At 37.0% G+C, this 22,447-nt stretch overlaps 1 protein-coding gene across 3 annotated transcripts in view; it reads left to right on the plus strand.

Annotated features, from left to right (window-relative positions):
- The window catches only part of SATB2 (SATB homeobox 2), a 190,036-nt gene that overhangs the window by 23,532 nt on the left and 144,057 nt on the right, over nucleotides 1–22,447 (plus strand). For all 3 annotated transcript variants that reach the window (XM_032755048.2, XM_058439896.1, XM_032755047.2), the window contains one exon: nucleotides 3,799–3,975. In XM_032755048.2, the coding sequence (XP_032610939.1) occupies nucleotides 3,799–3,975 (177 nt within the window). The remainder of the gene's footprint in view (nucleotides 1–3,798; nucleotides 3,976–22,447) is intronic.

The raw sequence follows: 22,447 nt of genomic DNA on the forward strand, positions 1-22,447 counted from the left end.
ACCAGAACAACTCTTAATTTTTAGCAAATGGCTGAGGCTGAGCGCCTGTCCTCTAGATTAAAGTACCTGCTTACCTCCTGTGATTGTAAAAGGCTTAGTAAGGCTTATGATCAGAAGGTTCAAAGTTCTCTACTAGATCATCTGAAAATGGGTCTGTGCTACAATAAAAGAAAAATAATGTAGGAAGCTCAAGATACAGTGCTAGAACAAGATTTTCTTTTTTCTTCACCATTTCTAAATTTTGTTGAAAATGGATTTGTTTTACATTTTTATTCTTTTATTGGAACTTTAAAATTCTCCCCACTCTTAATTTATTTTGTGAAGTGCTTTTCAAGCACCTCGCTATCTTTCTATCCATTATCCTATCTTTCTATCCATTGTCACTTTTTTCTCTCTTTTTTTCTTTCTTTTTCCCTCTTTTTGCCTGGGACGAGTTGTGAATAAGATGGACAAATCTCTCTCTCTCTCTCTCTCTCTTTCTTGGCATATATTTTTACTCATGCTTTTATAGTTTGCTTCCCTTAGGGATTTTTGGTTTTTAAAGGCCTTTTAAACCTATGCCTTAATTTTCTTCTTTCTACACTTGACGTCATTTATACTATTTTACTACTTTTTATTTCTCTTGTTATTGTCATTAGTAATTGCATCTATTTTTCCTCCTTTATTATTCTTTTGTAAAACTTGCATTTCGTTATAAAAACCATAATTGTTTAGATGGGTCAAATTCTGGTAAGAAGGTAAATTTTTCTAAGTATAAGTGCTTTATGATATTCTTCAGTATCTCATGTATATGTGCTGCAGAACAAACCCTATTATCATACATTCCTGGTTAATACTGTTTTATTTTATAAATAACCACAAAGTTTTGTTTTGTTTTGTTTTAAATAGGTGATGCCAGTAGGGGATTGTTGCATGCTTTCTGTAAGAAGTTATTACTGTTGTGTCAGTTAACAATTGCTTCCTTCAATCACTGAACCAAAATGTTTAGGAACTATTTCAGTAATTGACAGTTATAAAACATAAGTCCCTACATGTTATAGATCCCTGTGCTTTCATGTTATATTTCATATCTAACTGAACAGTTAATATTATTTTTAAAAGTTAATAGGGTCTTAAGTTTTTTCAGTTGGCCATGAACTTGAGAAAGATTTATAGTTTCTAAGTAATGGAGACGTGATAGCTTATGGAGCAATTGGATTCATTTAAAGATCTTATCTGTGATTCCCAGATGTGTGACACTCAGATGTTGACATTAGGAACTGCACATGGATTTTCAGCATCGAAACTTATGTACACACAGGTATTAGTGGTGAAGTAGCTCATGGCACCATGGACTATATGGCCTTATGTGTGCATATGCTTAAATCATTAGAAATAAAAATCTACCTACTTCCTTGGGCAAAGATTATATGCCAGCATGTAAGAGTTAAAAGCTCTAAATAGGGGCTATTCCTTGCTGGTAGGGACTCTCATGAATGAGTCCTATAAAATGCCATTATGCTTGCTTAGGAAGGTTTTACAACTCCTTTAACTACATTGAGGGCAGGAGTGATATCAGACTTGTTCTTACTTGTATCCCTGGAGCCACTGGTGGTGATACCTGTCACGTAGTAGGTGTTCAGTGAATAAATCCTGGATACATGAATGACTACAAAGATAATTTGGGGCCAGGCACGGTGGCTCATGCCTGTAATCCCAGCACTTTGGGAGGCCAAGGCAGGTGGATCACTTGAGGTTAGGAGTTTGAGACCAGCCTGGCCAACATGGAGAAACCTCATCTCTACTAAAAGTACAAAAATTAGCCAGGTGTGTTGATGGGCGCCTGTAATCCCAGCTACTCAGGAGGCTGAGGCAGGAGAATCGCTTGAACCCGAGAGGTGGAGGGTGCAGTGAGCCGAGATTGCGCCATTGCCCTCCAGCCTAGGCAACAAGAGTGAGGAAAAAAAAAAAGATAATTTGAAGGAAATCTAATTTATATTATTCGCTACATGTCCTATATATATTTGGGAATAAACTTGGTATAAATAAGCATTTCATATACCAGTAATGATCACAATTAAAAAATATATCTTACAAGGCATTGTGTAGCTGTCCTAAATCTTCTTCTTTGTCTAAAAAATCAGTCTGCTCTACCCCTATCTTATATTTTTAAATAAATCTACACCATGGGGAGTGTATTTGCTATAGACAATAATACTGCTTTCTTGTTCTCAGGAGTGAACACTGAGTTGTCTTGTGTATGATATGGTTTGACTTGTTAGGCTGTTGTGCAGTCTTAATAATAATTACCATGATCTTTAATGATAACAATTCTTAATGAGTATTATTATTGTTAATAAGGATTATATTTAATAATTACACTCAATACTTATTATCTTTAATAATAATAATTAGCACATGGGAACCAGTTGCACCATTGTATTATCTTTAGAACAAATACCTCAATCTGTAACCCAGTAGTTTGCAGAGTATCTGCTCCCACCCTTGGCTTTCCAGATCAGAGTGAGTCAGGAGGCTTCTAGGGTTGAGGCCACAGGGAGGGGGTTCTGGAAAACTCCTATGCATTCTGTGTGTCAGGGGCCATACTCCCATCTAGTTGTTTCACACAGAGGTCTTCTTTTTGTTGTGAAGTACCTTCACCATGACCATGTAACTTTCTACCTCTCCCGTCTGCCTGCTCACCCATTCTTCTTAAGTTTTAATTTTTCTTGCACAAAAAGAAGACCCGTAACGTACTAATTTGTGTGAATTACATTAGGCAGGGTCCATGTTTATTACTTGTATGTTGGTAAAACTTTGATCTTCTTCTGCCTTGATTATGTTTAGATTTAAATGCCTGTATGACTTTTTTAAAAATAAAAAATAGTTAAAAAAAATCTTTGGTGAATTAAACATTTTTTAGCTTTTCACACTTTGATACAAAGCAGAGAAATATTTCAGTGACAACAGATTTCAACAGATTTTCAACTAGACTAATTTGCTTTATTCTTTAGGGTAGTTTACTTATTTTCTCTGAAAACACAAGAAAAGATACTCCCTTTCCAGTAACTGATGTTAATGTATAAAATAATTTTACATAGGCAAACTTTTGTATTTGGATGTATATTTTGACATAAATGTAAATTAAGATGTTTATGATCATGTTATTTTCAGGCTAGTTGATAACCTATTTACTAGGATTTAAAAAAACAACAGCACGTAAGAGGGACTTATTTTAAATTTCTATTGACTTTATTGTATTCACATAACAGCTTAGGCCTTAAAATCAAACATGCCTCCTTAGTAGGAAGGAGCTGGAAGCTTTGAAATATATTTCCAGACAAGAGAAATATATTACTTTTACATGTAAAAGTAATGTATTTCTCTTTAAATATATTACTTTTACGTGTAAAATTAATATATTTATTACAACTGGAAGCTTTGAAATATATTTCTAGACAAGAGCAGATCTGATCTGAAAATACTAGTGCTGACTAATAGTTAATGATAAAACTACAGACATTAAAGATTCGAGTGTCTGTATGGTCACCTTCATCTCACCTATGTACTAGGACACCTCTATTGGTGAAAATGACGGGAATCTAAGGGCTTCTGCCACTGCCCCGGGCAATTCTGTAATAACAGAGGGGGAAAACCCACAGCTTTCCATTAGGCCTATATGACTAAGAGGCTTGTTTAATCTAAACCACTGTCGATCACAGATGAGTGACTTTTATAACTGTCGCTTCCCTTCTCATCGCGGTGACTGAGATTTGCTTTTTAATGTTTGTGTTTTGCTCTTGAATTTTGTCCCTTCAGGTTTGATGATTCCTGTCTTTTGTGTCGTGGAGCAGTTGGACGGCTCTCTTGAATATGACAACCGAGAAGAACACGCTGAGTTTGTCCTGGTGCGGAAAGATGTGCTTTTTAGCCAGCTGGTGGAGACTGCGCTCCTGGCCCTGGGGTATTCTCACAGTTCTGCGGCCCAGGCCCAAGGTATTAATGCCTCTCCCCTCTCCTTCCAAGTCTCTTGTGTGTCATAATTTGAGGAAGAATATGTTTTCTGAAATAGTTCTCCAAACAAAGGTTGAAGGAGAATTGTCAGATTTAGCATTTCCTAGTGAGCAGTAGAATATTTCTTGTAGAAGGTCTTGTTTCTTGTTTTGGGAAGCATTTGACCAGCACTTCTGGAGCCACAAAATCAACTTGCATTTCAAACTGATCATAGATTTTTTTGCATTCATAACACTGTTATTTTCTCTATGTTAGGGCCAATGCTGAGATATTTAACTCCTGACTTATCCAAACTTATAATACATGACTTATAAAGCATTCAGTTTTCCAAATTTATCTATTGCTTTGGGCCTGTGGCTTCTGCACTTTGCAATAAGCTTTTAATTAAACAGAAAAAAATGGATGCCTCTTATCCTTTTGTTTCTTTGAAAACTGTTTTGTAGTTTTGATGCGGTCCATTCAGTTAAAAAATATTGCAGTGTCTTTATGATCAATTCCTTTCACTTATTTAATTAAATATTAAAATTGCATCATTATTTCAGTGCGTATTGTACAATACTGGGGAGCCCATTGTGAGCTTCTGTCGTTTCATTTTGAAGTATAGCCCATTGTTCTGTCATGCCAAAGAATTGACAAAACAAATAACAAAAATTCCCCCCAAACCTTGAGTGATGGAAAAAAAAATTGATCTGATGGAATTTATTGTTCTTGTTTTTCAGCTGAAATGATTGAATTGTATTGTTTATGATTATGGTTATAACCAAAGGAGAGAAATCTGTAACTTCCAGATCTTAGTTTATATATTAGTGTCCTGTATTACTATCTTTAGTTAGCATTTGTGAATATGCCAAAGATGTTTGTTATTTTTTAAAATGAGTTTCTTTTCATATAATTCCTAAGAACTATCAGTCAGAGCCTCATTTGTACCAATAAGGATACTATGAGAGATTAAACATTGATATAAAGTTACAGATGTGGTGACCAAGGGATTTAAATTCCCAAGCTCTTGAATTTGATTCTGTAAGTAGATGATTGCTTTTTAGGAAATATTTTTAATATTTAAGTTATACTTTAGTTCTATCAAGAAAGCAACCTAATTGAAATTAGGAATGTTTTCCCAGGGCAGGTAGTACCCTACTAGTTATTGTGAATCCCAGCGCAGTCTGAATCTGAGCGCTGGCCAGGCTGGGCGCAGTGATATAGCTGAATCGTAGAGTCCAGTGCTTTCAAAGCAGCCTGATAAAGGATGATTCATTTCCTTTTTCCAACGACTTTCCTTCTTGTGTGAGGGATTCATGATTTGATCCTGAGCAAATTGCATACTGGGCACCATTGCTTTTATGTCATGCTATGTACTTAAATGAAATAAAAGAATCTCCCTTCCCTTCCCCCCACAAACTTTTCATGCCACTTTAGGGATATTTTTCTCTGAATGTAAAGGTCATTGTATCCCACTGCTTGCACCCTGGTGTGCCAGCTTCCTGTTTGACAGGGCCATCCATCTCAGTTAGCACAGCCGTTCAGCGCGTCGCGAGCTCACATGTGGAACACAGAGCACTAAGTGGCCAAGATTTGATTCTTGGCACATGCTGAGGGAAGGGGCTCTCAGGAAATTTGCACTAGGGAGCCACACTATTCCTTTCAGGGATTTGGACTAAGAATACTACTCACCAAGGTGAGATATATGAGCAAATAAATGTCATCTACAATGAAGGATTATTAAACAAGGAACAAGTCAAAAGTGATTATTTGCCTCCTCAAAGTTTTTGAATATTAAGGCTAAAATGCTAAATATTATACTATTTATAAGTTGAATGGGGGGAAGGGAAGGGAGATTCTTTTATTTCATTTAAGTACATTCTTAAGGTGCTCTAGAGTACAGATATACTTTATTTTATAGGTAAGCAAAGATTTTATCACTCGGTCTTGTACTGTAATCTCACAAAGAAAAAAATCAGTTTATTTTAAATTAGGCTGCTGATCTGTGTTTTGGGGAAATGGAAAAACTTAGAATTGTTTACTTTGAAATAAATATATTAGATCATTGTCTTCATTCAGATCATTAATAGTATGCTGTTTGCTGCGTGTTTATTGTAGACCAAATAGTATGCATGATAAGACAGGTAATTCATGTCTTAAACAGCGTGTGAAAAAGATAGAAAAGGAGATAGAACAAAATATGACTTTTGATGACTGAAGGCATGAGGTTTTTTGGGGGTAGTTTTTTGTTCATTTTTGTTTGGCATTGTTGTTTGTTTCATGTTTATGTAATTCCTCCAAGATGAGGACTTGAGGGACTTCCTGGCAAATCCATTTAAAGCAGAGAAACGGCAGTGTTCTTGAATCTCTTTTTCCTATGCTGGAAAAGTTGGGCAGAACTAAACTGCAAGGATAGTGGGTTGCTTTAGCCATTTTAAAAATCAAGACTCTTGAAATATGATTTTTCATTTTGATGTGACCAGAAAAGAGTTTCAGTAATTAAGTTGGAAGAGTATTTCGGATTGCCTGTAAAGGAGGAAAGACATTAGCAATGTCATTATTTGGAATAGTCCTCAAGTCCCAATGACAGGGCAGCAGGTCCATGATCTTGTGAACATAGGATAGTCAGTTTCTTTTTCTCAGAGGGTATTCCCTCCAGGTGAGTTGAATTTTTATTAAGAAAGAATATTTACTTCTAAAGAATGATAGAAATTCTACTAAAATGGAGTTTGGGGATTTCTTTCCCTGTGTTAAAATAACCTTTATTTGAAGGCTAGATATTAGGACCTAAGAGAGAATAGTGTAAAAGATACTGTCATAAGCCATGGTAACTGTGTTTCTAGCTGACCCATAACCTCCATTTCCCAACGCACATACTGTTAACTCTGATTCTCAAGGATATGAAATGCAGGATTCATCAGACTTGCTGTTTTGCATATGTAGAAAGCCGAAAGCTGGCAGGCCCTTTGCTTCTACCAGAATAGCTAGACTAAGGTCTAATGAATGGCAAGCATACTTTATACTATATGTATGATGGGCCATGAGTACACGTCTCTGCATGGAAAGTCTTTTGAAAGAGGCATGTTAATTCAGGGTACTGCTGCTACTGTGGGAACTGCCCCATTCTCCCGACTTAAAACTCACCACTCCCTTTACTATTCTTTCTTCTTTCCTTTCCATCCTTTCAGTTCTTCCCCATAAGTCTTTTGGCAGTAGCCATGGAGCTCCCCACACTGTCCAGAGAGTTCTGGAGTCCACTGGTTGAGTAGCTATTCATTCATATTGGCAGTGAGAATGGTGGGCTTTGGGAGGCAGCCGTGATGGCAAGGTGATGCCTCACTGTGCTTGTTTGATTTAATTTGTAAGTGGGCGTTTCATCTCTCCCCTACTTTCTGTTAATTTTAAAATAAATTTTAAAATTGACTGTTGATTAATTTAATTAATTTATTTATTTCGAGACTGAGTCTCGCTCTGTCACCCAGGCTGGAGTGCAGGGGCGCGATCTTGGCTCACTGCAACCTCTGCCTGCCGGTTTCAAGCGATTCTCCTGCCTCAGGCTCCCAAACAGCTGGGATTACAGGCGCCTGCCACCAAGCCTGGCTAATTTTTGTATTTTTAGTAAAGATGGGGTTTCACCATGTTGGCCAGGCTGGTCTTGAACTCCTGACCTCAGGTGATTCGTCCACCTTGGCCTCCCAAAGTGTTGGGATTATAGGCATGAGCCTCCGCGCCCAGCTGACAATTTTATTTTAAAACAAATGTGCTTAGCAAATAAAGAAGCAAAAATCCTTTCTGACTGGATTTTTTTAAGGTCAAAATTATATGTTTAAGAAAGGGTATATTAATTGTCACTGTTTCTTATTTATGTTGGAGTAGTTACATTCATGCAGTCATTTTAAATGATGTTTCTAAAACACAGAAAAGGTGTCTTTAATAAATGTTATGTGAATCAAGCAGGGTGCCAAGTACATTCTCAATGATATAAAATTCCACATATATGCATAGAAGAAGGACAAAGATAATGTATTAAAATAATCAACTGAGTAGCTGATGGGATTATGTGGGATTTTCTTCTTTTTCTAATAAAAAAAGTAAATATCAAATTTTACTTCCTTCATGAATTCTTTGAATAAATGGGAAGATAAATTATGTCTATCTTATTCCCCAATTTTGATAAGCTGTTCACTTCGTCCCTAATTTATCCACAAATGTGAAAATTTATACATGATATAGATGTATTTCTATTTTTTCAGTGGAAGATTAAAAAAAGAATCAATAAATCGTTAATGAGCCCCTGTGATGTATAAACCAAGGGATTTCTTACAGTTGGTTTTTCTTCTTTTCTTTTCTTTTCTTTTCTTTTCTTTTCTTTTCTTTTCTTTTCTTTCTTTTGAGACAGGGTCTTGACACGTATCCCAGACTGCAGTGCATTAGCACAATCATAGCTCACTGCAGCCTTCAACTTTGGGGTTCAAGCAATCTTCCTGCCTCAGCCTCCTGAGTAGCTGGGTAGCCATGCCACCATGCCCAGCCTAATTTTTACTTTATTTTTTGTAGAGACAAAGTATCCTTATGTTGCCTCAGGTGATTCTCCTGCTTCAGCCTCCCAAAGTGTTGGGATTAAAGGTGTGAGCCACTATGCCCGGGCAATTCTTAGAGCTTTAATATAATGCGTGGTAACAATTGAGCAATTACTATATGTTGGGCACTATTCTAAGAGATTTACATGTACTAACTCATTTAATTCTCATAACAGACTTTTGAAGTAAGTTGTACATTTCCCATTTCACAGAAGAGGAAACTGAGGCAAAGAAAGGTAGGGGAGTAACTTTCCCAGAGGCACAGGCTAGTGGGTGGAAGAGCTGAAATCTGAAGTCCATTGATCTATCTCTAGAGTCAAGGTCCTTAACCACACAGCTGTCCTGTGAACAGTTTGATTGCCAGCACTTGCTCTTTACTTTTGGACATAAGCCCTAAAAGGTAGGACTTTTTGGATTAGGTGGTTACTAAATACATGCTGATTATATATATTTGATAATGATGTTTATATATTTCATTTCCATGATGAAATGTATAGATACTTTTTCGAAGTAACAGAGACAGACTTCATTAAAATTTAAAAGCAAACAAAAAGCCAAACCTCATAGAATTGTCATGTACTGAAGCCAACTTCTAAAACTAAATACTTGTAGAGGGCCTATAGTAGGTTGAGCATTTCAAATACATAATTCTTGCTTATGTGACCAAAATGAGTCCTGATACAAAAATAGAACATATTCCTAATCTAGAAGTTTCTTATCAAACTTACAAATGTTTTGTCAGTGTTGATCTGAACCTCATCTGCTTGAAGGCATTGTATGTAGAAAGCAGAATTTCCATCTATGAACTGGAAACAATGACAAAAATAAAGATTTAAAACCAAAATACCAAGGATATTTTTTATAAAAAATGAATGCCTTTATTATTGTCACTTTATTATTCGTTTATTTATTATATATTTTTCAATGTACTATCTCTTTACAATGTACTATTGGGAAGATCTTTACATAGAAGCTACTTTCAAGGAAAATTTTATTGTTAGAAATGAATATTCTTTCAGTTTAAATTGTTCAGTGTTTGAAATGCTCTGCTCTTAAATTCTCTAAAATCATTTTTTATGGAAACATGCAACATACACAAATTCGAGAGACTTGTGTATTAAATATTCATGAACTCCTCATCTAGGATCAACAATTAGAAATTCATGGCCAATCCTGTCTCGTCTCTGTCCCTACCCACTTCTCACCCCCTCCCCCACTGAATTATTTCGAAGTATATCTTAGATATTATATTTTATCCGTAATATTTTAATAAATATCTCTAAAAGATAAAGACTGTCTTAGAAAACATAAACCACAATACTATCATAACTCCTAAAAAAAGATAATTCTTTAATTTCACATTCAGTAAAGATTCAAATTTTCTTAATCATTTTGTAATTTTTTTTTTAGTGTTGCCTTATTCAAATTAGGAGTCATACAAATCTATAAATTGCACTTGGTTGATGTGTCCCTTAATTTTTTTTTGAATCTGTAGGTTATCCTTTCACACTTAAAAAAAATTCTTTTCTGAAACTTAGGTTTGCTGCTTTAATTCAGAATTTTTGTTTGCTAAACTTAATGAAAATCCTAGTCGTATAAATTCCTTCAAATACTATGATTTTAAATAAACAATTAGTGGCTGTGCACGATGACTCATTCCTGTAATCCTAGCACTTTGGGAGGCTGAGGTGGGTAGATCTCTTGAGGTCAGGGGTTTGAGACCAGCCTGGTGAACATGGCGAAACCCCGTCTCTACTAAAAATATAAAAACTAGCCAGGCATGGTGGCAGGTGCCTGTAATCAATTCCAGCTACACGGGAGGCTGAGGCAGGAGAATCACTTGAACCCAGGAGGTGGACGTTGCAGTGAGCCAAGATCATGATAGTGCCACTGCACTCCATCCTGGGCGACGGAGAAAGGCTCTGTCTCTAAATAAATAGCTAGAGAAAGACTCTGTCTCTAAATAAATAGATAGATAGATAGATAGATAGATAGATAATTAGTAAGTGCAGTCATAATTTTGGAAAGGAATTCAGAAATTCACCCTTTTTTCTTTTTCTTTCTTTCTTTTTTTTTTTGAGAGAGAATGGTTAAAAGATACATGTTGTCTGGAGCCAAAAGGTTTTTCATGCTCTGAAAGTTTGACATTTTCCCTATTGAAAATGTTTAAAATGGTTCAGGTGCGGTGGCTGACACCTGTAATCCCAGCACTTTGGGAGGCCAAGGCGGGTGGAGCACCTGAGGTCAGGAGTTTGAGACCAGCCTGGCCAACATGACCAGACGGCCAAACCCCATCTCTGCTAAAAATACAAAACTTAGCCAGGCACAGTGGCGCACACCTGTAATCCCAGCTACTCTAGAGGCTGAGGCAGGACAATCACTTGAACCCGGGAGGAGGAGGAGGTTATAGTGAGCTGAGATCGTGCCACTGCACTGTAGTCTGGGCAACAGAGCAAGACTGCATCTCAAAAAAAAAAAAAAAAAAAAAGAAAATTTTTAAAATGGTTTAATCTTGTCTTGCTTTCTCTATTTCTTCCTTTCACTCTCTCTCTTTTCCCTACTTTTTCGTCTTTAAACACTAAATGTTTGGGAGACTTTCAGCAGTTTTTTCTTTATAAGGGCAATGTTGAAAAAAGATACATATTTAGAAATTTTGGGCCTTAGAGCTAACTTTTAACAGACAAGCTGCTTTTTAAAAAATTCTGTGGCTCCCTAAAGAGAGCTGAAAATGCTACCCCAAATTACTGTTAACCATGTCTCAGCCCTCATTAGAGCTGGATAGGCCGCAATGTAAAACACTATTTGGAGAACACAATTCTTCAACAGACCCCATGCTTTGTCCTCCTCTGCTATATAAAGTTAAATATTCATACATATGTATATGTGCACATATGCATGTTCATATGCACACAGTGAAACCTGAAATATTAAATGCCAGCGGTAAAATAATGCTCACCTTATTTCCTCATTCCAATACATAGTTAAGATTGAATATCTAATATAATATTTATAGTTCTGTATTCCTTATATTTGTTTATGTTGGCATAAATATGTATTTAACATATATAGTATATAATTGTGGCTCACATGAAGGTCAGCTGATGGAAATATTGTTTATATGTAAATTTGTAGAGGGTGAAGACCAACTTGATTTTCGGGATACCTAGCAGTTGACTAGGTAGTGCTTGATAAAAGCTGTTGAGGGCAAGAAATGAATGCATGATCTCACTTTACCTCTGACCTTGCAATTTCTACTTGAATGCCCACTAAAAAAAAAATCCTATCAGTGGAAATAATTCATTTAAAAACGTAGCTCATTATTTCCTCCACGATGAGGAAAGTATTTAGCAGTGTTTTCAATTATCTGTTTTGTTTGGGATGATAGGCCATGGTAGTAATTAACTTTGATATATATATATATATATATATTTTTTTTTTTTTTTTTTTTTTTTTGAGACGGAGTCTTGCTCTGTCGCCCAGGCTGGAGTGCAGTGGTGCAATCTCGGCTCACTGCAAGCTCCGCCTTCTGGGTTCACGCCATTCTCCTGCCTCAGCCTCTCCAAGTAGCTGGGACTACAGCTGGGTGTGGTGGCTCACACCTGTAATCCCAGCACTTTGGGAGGCCTAGACAGGCAGATCATGAGGTCAGGAATTTGAGATTTTTCCATGCAATTCTGATATATCTTTCTTTAAAGATCTTAAAATTAAAATCTTTAGTCTTTTGAATACTATTGAAAGATAGGTGGTTGAGTTTTACCACTCTCACTTTGCAGAAAGGAAAACTAAGAAACTTTAGAAGAGCACACCTGGAGGCTCCGGTTCTCTAGCATCATATCATTTTATTCACTCATTTAACAAATATTTTTCGAGTGTCTATTATGTGTTAGATGTTGTGCTAGGTGTTGAGACACAGCAAAGAACCAAATGCATAATGTTTCTGCCCTCAAGATACTTACATTCTTATATGTAGGGGAGATAGAAAATAAGCAACTCAATATGTAATAAAATGTTAGGTAGGACCTAACATTATATTATGCTTATTTTGATCCTGTTCTCTCCATTTTGTCTAGAACTAGGGTTTTGGCAAACTTAGGCTTCTGGGAAGAAGCTACTTAACCAGAACAAAATGACAGGTTTCGAATATGTTTTGAGGATTAAAACTAAAATTGTTTGACACTTAAAAGGTTAAGGTTCAGCTATCTGAATTATCTGAAAAATTTACTTACATGGACTAACTCATGTTTGGAATAGGATAAATGTAACATTGTTAGAATTAGCTTATATTAAGTCATGGTGTTGCTTTTGTGAGGGAAATTGAACCTTTTACATAATAGATATATTATAGATATAATAAAATTTGTTAATATTTATTGAGTGCCTCTTATGTACCAGGCACTGCCCTAGGGCTTAACATTTACTAACTCATTCAAGCTCATAATAACCCCATGAAGTACGTAATATTATTGTCCATATTTTACCAATGAAGGGGCTGAGGCTCAGAGAGGTAAATAGCTTGACCAACACCAAAAACTGGCTTCGGAAAATGTGTACTTAACCAATATCCCATTTAGTGGCATTGTATTTCTAATCTGTCAATTGAGTCTAGAATCCAAGCGAATAGTAATTATACCTTACAGGCATAAACCAAAGGTTGACATTTTCAAATTGATAACTTAATGAAGATATGTATTTTTAAATTAAGTGGGGAGCTTGTTTTGAGCTTAAATTGAACTTGCCATCATGGATGGCATTTTGTAAGAACCTGTTTTGTTAGACCCTATTTTTGTATATTTGTATATATAAGCTCCTTATAAAGTTTAAATTTGTTTTTTCTAATTATAAAGTATAATACTTGTTAATTACAAAGTAAAACTAAAAATTTTTAAAAGTAGAAGACAAAATTCTCTCATGAACCAACCATTCTAGAGATAAAAAGAGGTAATATTTGGGTTGCTTCTCTTTGGTTATAGTTCTATGCATACTTTTATATAGTGGAGGTCAGATATATGCAATATTTTCACTTCTAGTTCTTACTTAACATTATAATGTATAACTTCCATAGTCTATATTATTAATTTTAATACTACGTAACCATGAAGCTTTGGATTTTCAAATCAAATGAGAAACATTAGTTTTCTCTTGATTATCTATTAATGGAAGGATTTAGGAATGGTCAGTAAATTAGGAAGTGTTAAGTGCAGATACTATACCCAGCACATGCTGGGCAATCAGAGTAATTTACGTCACATTTATGTGCAGATACAGTTGTTCTTTGAAAATAAATTTATTTTCATTGTTCATTGCAGGTGCAAGGCCAGATATTTTTTAAAATCTTTTTTGACATTAATGTTCATTTGGCTTGCTTTCTTACCTTTGCCTGTGTATGGTAAAGAGTTAAGTGTTTGTTTTTAATGTGGAAGAAGGCTATAAAGACATTGTGTCATTTAGGAAACTTTAGTTAATTGATTTCATATTTTGTTTTTGTAATTGTCTTGTTCTTACCCACATTTTGTTCATTTTCCTCTTTACAAAACATACACGCAGTATTGTGCGGGTTAGTTACTGACTGCTTACTAGTTTCACGATGACAGTCCTGTGTTAAGATGTTTCTTTGCCCAGGAATTAATAACTGATGACAGTTTGTCCATTTGTTAGCCTCTGTTTTTTGCTGTGTGCAGTAGGATAGAGATTTTATGAAAGAGTCTTTGGGGGAAACTCTGAAGGAAGGTTTTTTTCTATGTTTGAATTGCTTGAGAACAGCCCATTATTGGAGGTAGGGAATTTGTCAAACAAATCATGAAATCTCCCATGTTTGCTGGAGTGATGGGTTGTAATCCTTTCTGTTTGTTTGTTTCTATGGGACCTCAGGTCCTGCTGGGCATGGACAAGAGATAAGCATCTCTCTGTCTCCCTTCTGTATTGTATAATTCTAACGTGACCCAGCTTCTTTTCATAGTCTTTCTTATAGCATAGCAAGTATGAGATAGTCCTACCTGGAACCTATTTGACTACCTACTTTGAATCTTTTTCTAATAGTGTCTTTGGCTCCATTCTGATTGTCTCCCTTCTGAGTGTATTTCTGGAGTCATGCGGCTCATACTGAGGCCTATCCTCAGATATTGGGATCGTTCTCTTCCTATGTGAGTATGTTGGTAGTCCCAAGATAGAGAGAAGTATTTGTTTTCAGTAAATATTTACCTGGGTTTTCATAATAAATATAATTGGCCAGCATTTATAGAACTCAAATTATCTATTAAAATATATTCATGTAACCAAAAAGATCAATTTATGTGAAAGAAATATTAGTTATGAAACCAATGTTTGATAATTAAGTATACAGTAAGTATACAAATATCTATGTAACATATTACATTATAATTTGCTATGTTCCTTTTTTACATGTGACCCCCACTAGATATTAAAATGCACCCATTTGTACTTTAAACTAATGCAATTAAGATCATCAGTTGCTTTTCCATCTTATTAAGGGGGAATTTCCTGTAGTGACTAATGACAAGATTATGAATTTGTCTGAGTCTCTTGGCAGATATTAATTTAACCAGGTAAATTAAAAGGAATAGGCCCAACCCTGCTGTAAATCAGGGGATTAAAACATTTGGGGTGGCACGTTCTACCAGGAGACTGAGGTGTCACTTAGTACGCAGTAAGAGATGCTGGCCACATTGTCTTGGAGTTCCCTAAAATAACCAATTTATCATCCAAACAAGCACCCACCAGTAGGATGTTTTTTTCTCATCTCCTATTGGAATGCCTTAAGACATAGTCTCACTAGATTCTTATGTCCGTTTAGTTTAAACAGCAAAAAAATAGTGGTATGGGTATTGTTGCTAATGATAATGCTAGGAAGCATAGAGCTTACTATGTGTGAGGCACTGTTCTAAGTGTGTTACACATGTTAAATCATTTAATGTTCGCAAACCTCGTGTGGCATAAGTATAATTATCTCCATTTAACAGCTGAGGAAACTGAGGCACAGATGGGCTAAGTGACATACCCCAGGGTACACAGCACGTAAGTGATAGAGCCAGGACCTAAATGTTCAAACCCAGGCATTCTGTTTCTTGAGACAGTGGCTTAGCCACCACACCCCTCTGCCTCTCTAGGGCGTGATTAAGACATTGTTGTAATAGTGGGATATCATTAGGAATATGAATAAAAGTCCCTGTAAGGCCTGACCTAATATAACTAGATTAACTCATTAAAATGCTAAATATTTCTCTCTCTTTTCCTTTATTTATTTATTTTTTTCTTCAGGGGGTGGATTGGGAGGAAGGGAGAGAGGAAGAGAACTTCAAAGACATTACAAATGCATTCTACTTAATCTGAAATACTTTGATGCTTCTGGAAAAGTGAGATGATTTAATTTCATATATAATTGCATGAGGAATTATAAATTATGTTTTCTGAAATACCTATGACACGAAACCACAAAATGAACAGATAAAACTGATTTGTTCTCTGACAAATCAAGATATATGGCAGCGTTTTCATTACAAGTGCCGTTTGTGCGGAGGGAGCAGCTGAATATGCTACAAGATGACAGGAACCGTTCCCAGGCGGCACTGCTTTCACATGGACATCCCGAGGTAATTTATAACCCATGCTAAAATTTTTAGAAAACATGCCGTCAAGAAAGCCAAAGTTGAACTTCTAAAGTCATGGAATGCAGATACATCTTTCTAATTGACCATCTTTAGCATAAACTTACTCCTTAGAAATAAGTTGTTTTATTCTGTGGGGAGAATGGATTATTTTCAGGGCACTGGGGGTGCCATTTAGAAAATTATCTCTCTTAGTGCATTTAATAGTCTCCTGGAAGATATGTGTTGACTTCTGCTGGAGGGTAATATATTCATAGTAAAACTGACTAAGGATTCTTTTTACTTCCCACTGGCCTAAAAACAGTGTGTTCTAGGCCTCTGTGGCAGTGGAAGGTGAAGACTCAAAATATGGATGTTGTGAGTTGAAGCACTTCTCAAAGGACCTGTGTCACTAAGCTGCCACAGTCATTTGTTTGTCTTGAATTTTAAAAGGGCTTTGAAATGTGTGGAACCAAAATAGTTGTGTTTGTAGTACTGGTGATTCTGGGAAAACGAGAGCATGGTGTTCTATGTGGGAGAGAGCTGATGTGGGTCGATTACCAGTGGCACTGTATCGTGTTGGTTTTGCTCTGCAGTGATGGGTTTCTCACTGAGCTGCCCAGAATCACTCACTCGATGCCTTTTGGGATCGATGACATTTGATTTGTAATGAGTGGGCAAGAATGGGAGTGGAGACCAGATCTTTGGGTCAAAGAGGAAAAAAGGAACTCCTTACAGCAGATCACAGTCTGTTTTGCATGTGATTCCAGCCTGATGAATTCCCACACACAGGGGGCATTATTCTATATAACTAAGACTTGTATTAGATGCTTTATGTAATGCTTTCTTTTTGGGTACATTTTCTATTATGTGTAACAAAACATTGGTTATAAGTGTTTATTTAATAAGAGTTAAAATTTACTAAACCAAATCAAACAAATCGAATTGTACAAAAATGTTTGGATGTAGAAGCAAACCAGGTTAAGATTTGAAAATAAATTCACATTTTACATTAGTTTTTAAAATAAAACTAATAAACTAATAAAATGTGAAAAAATTTCACATTTGACATTAGTTTTTAAAATAATTTCCTTTTAATTTTAAATATAGTGAAACATAGATGGTGAAGAACAAATTGATTGACTAGTTTCTTTCCCCTAAGAAGTGGATAAGCAATTGATCACGATGGCTTCGCTCACTTAATAGATCGTTGGCCCTCTAGTTCTGTGTCTTTTACAATCTGGTTCTGATCGAGGGCATTGTAATATAGTGCAGTGGTTAGGCGTTGTGGACTCTGACTGCCGGGCTTTTCATCTTGGTGCTCCCCACTTCCCAGCTCTGCGATTCTCTGCCTCAGTTTCCTCTTCTATAAAATCAGGGTAGTAATTATAATTCCCCCCTTGTAGGGTTGTTAGGAAGATTAAATGAAACAATCCAAATAAAGTGCTTTACGTTGCCCTTGACACAGGGTAAGGGCTGAATCATGTTAGTTGCTATTATGATTTCTGTTGTTATTATTATTACTTTACAATGCAGAAGCCAGATACAGTGTGTCAATTTCTTTTTTCTGTAGCTTCAATTCATATGAGCCCTCATTCTGAGATACTGGATGTGAAGTACCAATCTTAAATTTTCTTAAGGTATAGGAAGACTAGGTCTTCTGGTATTCATGTTTTTAAATTGACAATATCCTATTCCGTGACTGCATCAACTTAGAAGAATGTTATTTTCTTTTTTGTGGATAAGTTGTTCTGCACTACATTGCTTCTTTCCCCTTTTCTTCAGAGTACTTAAATATTTACACAGGCTGACAATATAATAAAACTTCCACCCCCATCATCTGGTTAAAACTGTGTATTTTAAAAAATGAAATATCCTTAACTAATGACAAATGAAACTTTAAATATTCACTCATAGCTTTGTAATTAGTGAGTTATAGTCTCGGACAAATGTTTTTTTCTGTTCCTTGGTTTTTCTTCTTAAAGTTCTAAATATTGAGTTACCTCAGTACAAATGCAGCTTGACTACAGTGAAGCCATTTTATTTAATCCAACTCTTCCCACAGTTGTGTTGAGAAAACAGGTGATTTTCCCTTCCATTCCTCCTCTGAAATAGTTGCTCATATCTTTTCTCTTCTTCTCAAGTGGTTCCACTTGTGGGATTGCCTGAAAGCAAATCTGGGGCTATGTGGAGCAGAAGGGATGTAAATGATTTCCTCTGGGGATGCGTTGTCAGTAGGTATTTGTATCCTGGAAAATTTGAATGTAATGAGAACTGAACTTGTCACCCTTGAATCACGGTTCCTTTTTATCCTCTCTCTTAGAGCATTTCACAGGAGGTAGCTTCATGCTGAATTATATTATTTTGGTGCACTTTTACCTGGCTTAAATGATCATGGCTTAAAAAAAAAAAGTAAATGGTGATATTTGTATGACTTAAGCACCCAGCACACCTAAAGACAGCAGGTCATGTTATGTGTTTTGTGTGTGTGTGTGTGTGTGAGAGAGAGAGACGGAGTCTTGCTCTGTCCCCCAGGCTGGAGTGCAGTGGCATGATCTCCGCTCACTGCAAGCTCTGCCTCCTGGGTTCACGCCATTCTCCTGCCTCAGCCTCCTGAGTAGCTGGGACTACAGGCACCTGCCACCACGCCCGGCTAATATTTTGTATTTTTAATAGAGACAGGGTTTCACCATGTTAGCCAGGATGGTCTCCATCTCCTGACCTCGTGATCCGCCTGCCTCGGCCTCCCAAAGTGCTGGGATTACAGGCGTGAGTCACCACGCCTGGCCCATGTTATGTTATAGTCAGTTGTGTTACAGCATAATGAAGTTAGCCTGTAAACAAGGCAGTAAGAAATGAAATGGAGGGGAATTCAAAAGTAGTAGTTTAATTTATTCTAATTTATTGACTTTTTCTTCACCTCTCCAGTCTTCTACTTTACTGTTTCTCTCCCTTTTCTTAGTATTTAAACCCCTCCTATCTTCCTGATTTTTGAGCAAATTCTATTCTTAAAAAAAATTAAACATGAATTACCTGTGGTAAAACATAGCATTTGAAGAAGACCTCTCTCCTGCCAACTAGTAGATGTGTGGTCCCCCTGTGTTTTTGGTGTGTGTTTATTTTAATATTAGAATAACCAACTGAAAGCTAATAATACTCTTAAGAAAAGTATAATTACGAAGGTAAATCTGTATCAAAAATTGTGTGGTGTACCTCAAGGTCAAATATAATTATTAGTGGATAGTCTGATAATTACCCATTCATAGATTTGTACATAAAGTAATGTTTTCAAAATTGTATATTTTTAAAATTCATTCAGTTTCCCACAAAGTATAATCCACTAGATCATAAACAAAATAACCTCCTTTGGTATAATAGAACCACACCTTTATGGAAATAACTGAAACACTCTAAAATAGAAATATAATAGTCCTTGTGCAAAATAATGTAATGTAACTTCTGCTGAGTCTTGGGTCCAGTGTTTCTACTTTTCCTTTCCTTCGTACTCACCCCTGCTGAGGCCTATGCATTTGACAGCCACCTCTCTACCCTGTGGCCCTTGGCAGTGGCAGTGAGGGCAACGATGATGCTACAAGTTGGCACACAGGCTTGGTGGAGCTGAGGACAACCTTACAGAGAAGGACAGTTCACATGGAGTGTTACTGGCCGTGGAGGATACTCGCAGAAGTCTTGGAGAGCTGGGTGGAGCATCATGCCAGGAAAGAGAAGGGCTGGGGCAGGAGGGTCACAGTGCAGGTGCCCCAGATCTAGCTTCTAATCGTAGAGCTTTGCGTGGCCACAGTAGACCCTTGTGGGAAGGCATTAGAGAGGTGATGGGCCACGGGTCACTCACCAGGCACAACCTCATTGGATAAATCAGGGATTTAGTTATTTAATCAGACTTCTGATGAATGAAGTATTCACTTTCCCATCAAATTAAATAGCTCATCTGCAGTATTCTAATGTAATTTGGATATCCATATATGTTATCTTAATGTAAACTCAGTTATGTTTTATCCAGGATGCATTATTGGTATTAAATTTTTCTTATAGCAATACAATTTTAAAAATGATATTATACATAGCAGCTAATAAGTTAAAACAATACTATATAGCACTTTAAATGATTTATATGGCTAATGATTAGCAACTTATTCTTGGAGATTTATACTAATTTATGACTTGGTCTCCATTTCAATTAATTGTGTACAACAGTTACTTTGTTTTAGTCATTTTGAATGGTTATTTCTTTGAGACCATGGCCACTGGTCAGATAACAAGCTTATAACTATTCTCTTCCTGAAGATAACTTCTTCCTTTGGGGCTTGTAGTCACACATATGTGAAGTATGTTTTATAAGCCTGTACTGTGAAGGATAGAGTGTTTCTTGCTTCAGGTCCTATATTTTAATACGCACAGTATTGTGGTGCTCATTCTTATGTTGTTTTGTTTTTTAGGTTGTATTTAAATTACATATTCTCTGTTGCACTCATTCTATAAACTTTTCCTTCTTTTATTTTCCCCGATGTTTTGCAACCTGAACTTCATGCTTCTTCAGTGCTGCATGTGGGGTGGCCTTTGCTTTATGGGAAGACTACTGTTTTGCCTTGTCCTGGCTCTCTGTCACAGCCTGCTGCCCATTCACCCCCTCTTGCACACATGCCAGGGATCATTCCTGGAGGGACAAGTGTTGCTGTCAGATCCCAGTGAGACCTTGCTCCCAGTCATTGTTTTGTTTGTGATCCTTGGGGAGAAGAGTGACCGGCTATAGGCTTTTCTGAAGAAGATGCCACATGGTGCTTCGAAAGGAAAGGCTTTTGCAGACTGGGGCCCGTGACAAGCAGGAGAGGCTGGCACCGGAGTCTTGAGTGAGCGCTTTGACACACCGAGTCACAGCCCATTATCACTTGTTCTGGTGTCAAAACAATACAGCAGTTTGAACTGCAGCTCAGCTCACTCCTGCTGTCACACAAGCTCCCTCCTAAGTCATTAGAGTGCTGGCATGGACTCTTTCCGGATCAGTCAGAGATGCATTAGGAGAGGGGGAAGTATTTATTAATTCAATTTAATAAGTGACTATTAATCATCTGCTGTGTATCGGGCATTGCCTTGGTCGGGGGGTGGATGGGGAAAGAGGAGAGTTCCCATACCAGTACAACAAGATCCCTGACCTGAAGGTGCCCTTGCCCATGAGAGCACACAAGTACAGTGGCTATCGTGAAGACAAAATTGCTTTGAAAATTGAAAAGAGGGAGAAATCTCATCAGATTGGAAGGATCAGTTTAGATAGATGAGGGAGGTGATGTGTGAGAGGGGTCTTGACAAGACTGCAAGATTTTGATGGGCAGAGAGAAGGTGAGACAGACAGTTGGCAGTGAGTTCTGCTTGGCTGGTATGCAGGATATGTTTAAGAGGTATCAGAACTCAAATCTATTGTGAACTACCTTGGATGCCAAACTAAAAAGTTAATGTTTTATTTAGTGGTCTCCTGCTTGAGACCACCACTGAAAGGGTTTGAGTCAGTGGAGTGACATGTTAGGAATATGTCAGTCCTTATTAAAATGTTAGCTTAGGTATTAATCATTTAAGATTGCAAGTGACTACATGTAGCAGAAACTCTTCAACAGTGGCTTAACCAAACAGGGGTTTTATTTGTCTCATGTAGGTGACCAGTGCAGCATCTTCACAATGCCGCCAGGCACCTGGGCTCTGGCTGTCTTCTGGCATCTCTTAGACTGAAAAATGGCTGCTGGATCTCCAGATAGCCAGTTGAGATTCTAGGCAGGAAGAGGGTAGGGAAAGAAGAGCAGAAGGCCAAATGCCTCTCGTGAAGCTCTGCCTTTATTATTCTGGAATGGACAGCCTTCCTTAAGACTTTCTCTTTATCTCAGTCTCAGGACTAGAGAGCCTGGGAAATCAAGTTTTTTATTTGACACAATGCTGCTCAGAAAAAAAAAAAGGGATTCTCTAGTAGGAAAAGTGGATATCGGGTAGGTAAGGAGCACTGTTGGCCACAGCTTATTTGTGAATCTATCGTGGGAAATCAGAGAAGGCAGAGAGCAGAGGGGCAGAAAGCTAACAGTGCCAGCAAGGAGTCCTGATTAGATTCAGAGAAAATAATCTCAGACAGCAGTTTCCATTTTAGGTTTGTTTAATGAAAGAATATGGGACAATGAGTGAGGAAAACCAGGCTTTAGCTCCGGCATCATTATTAAACATGCGTGTGTTGAGAGAAGCTACTTCTTTGAACCTCAGTTTTCTTATCTATAAAATTGGGGACTTCAAAGCCTGTAG

This window comes from Hylobates moloch, unplaced genomic scaffold (genome assembly GCF_009828535.3).
Source record: "Hylobates moloch isolate HMO894 unplaced genomic scaffold, HMol_V3 SCAFFOLD_1, whole genome shotgun sequence".
Classification (NCBI taxonomy): domain Eukaryota; kingdom Metazoa; phylum Chordata; class Mammalia; order Primates; family Hylobatidae; genus Hylobates; species Hylobates moloch.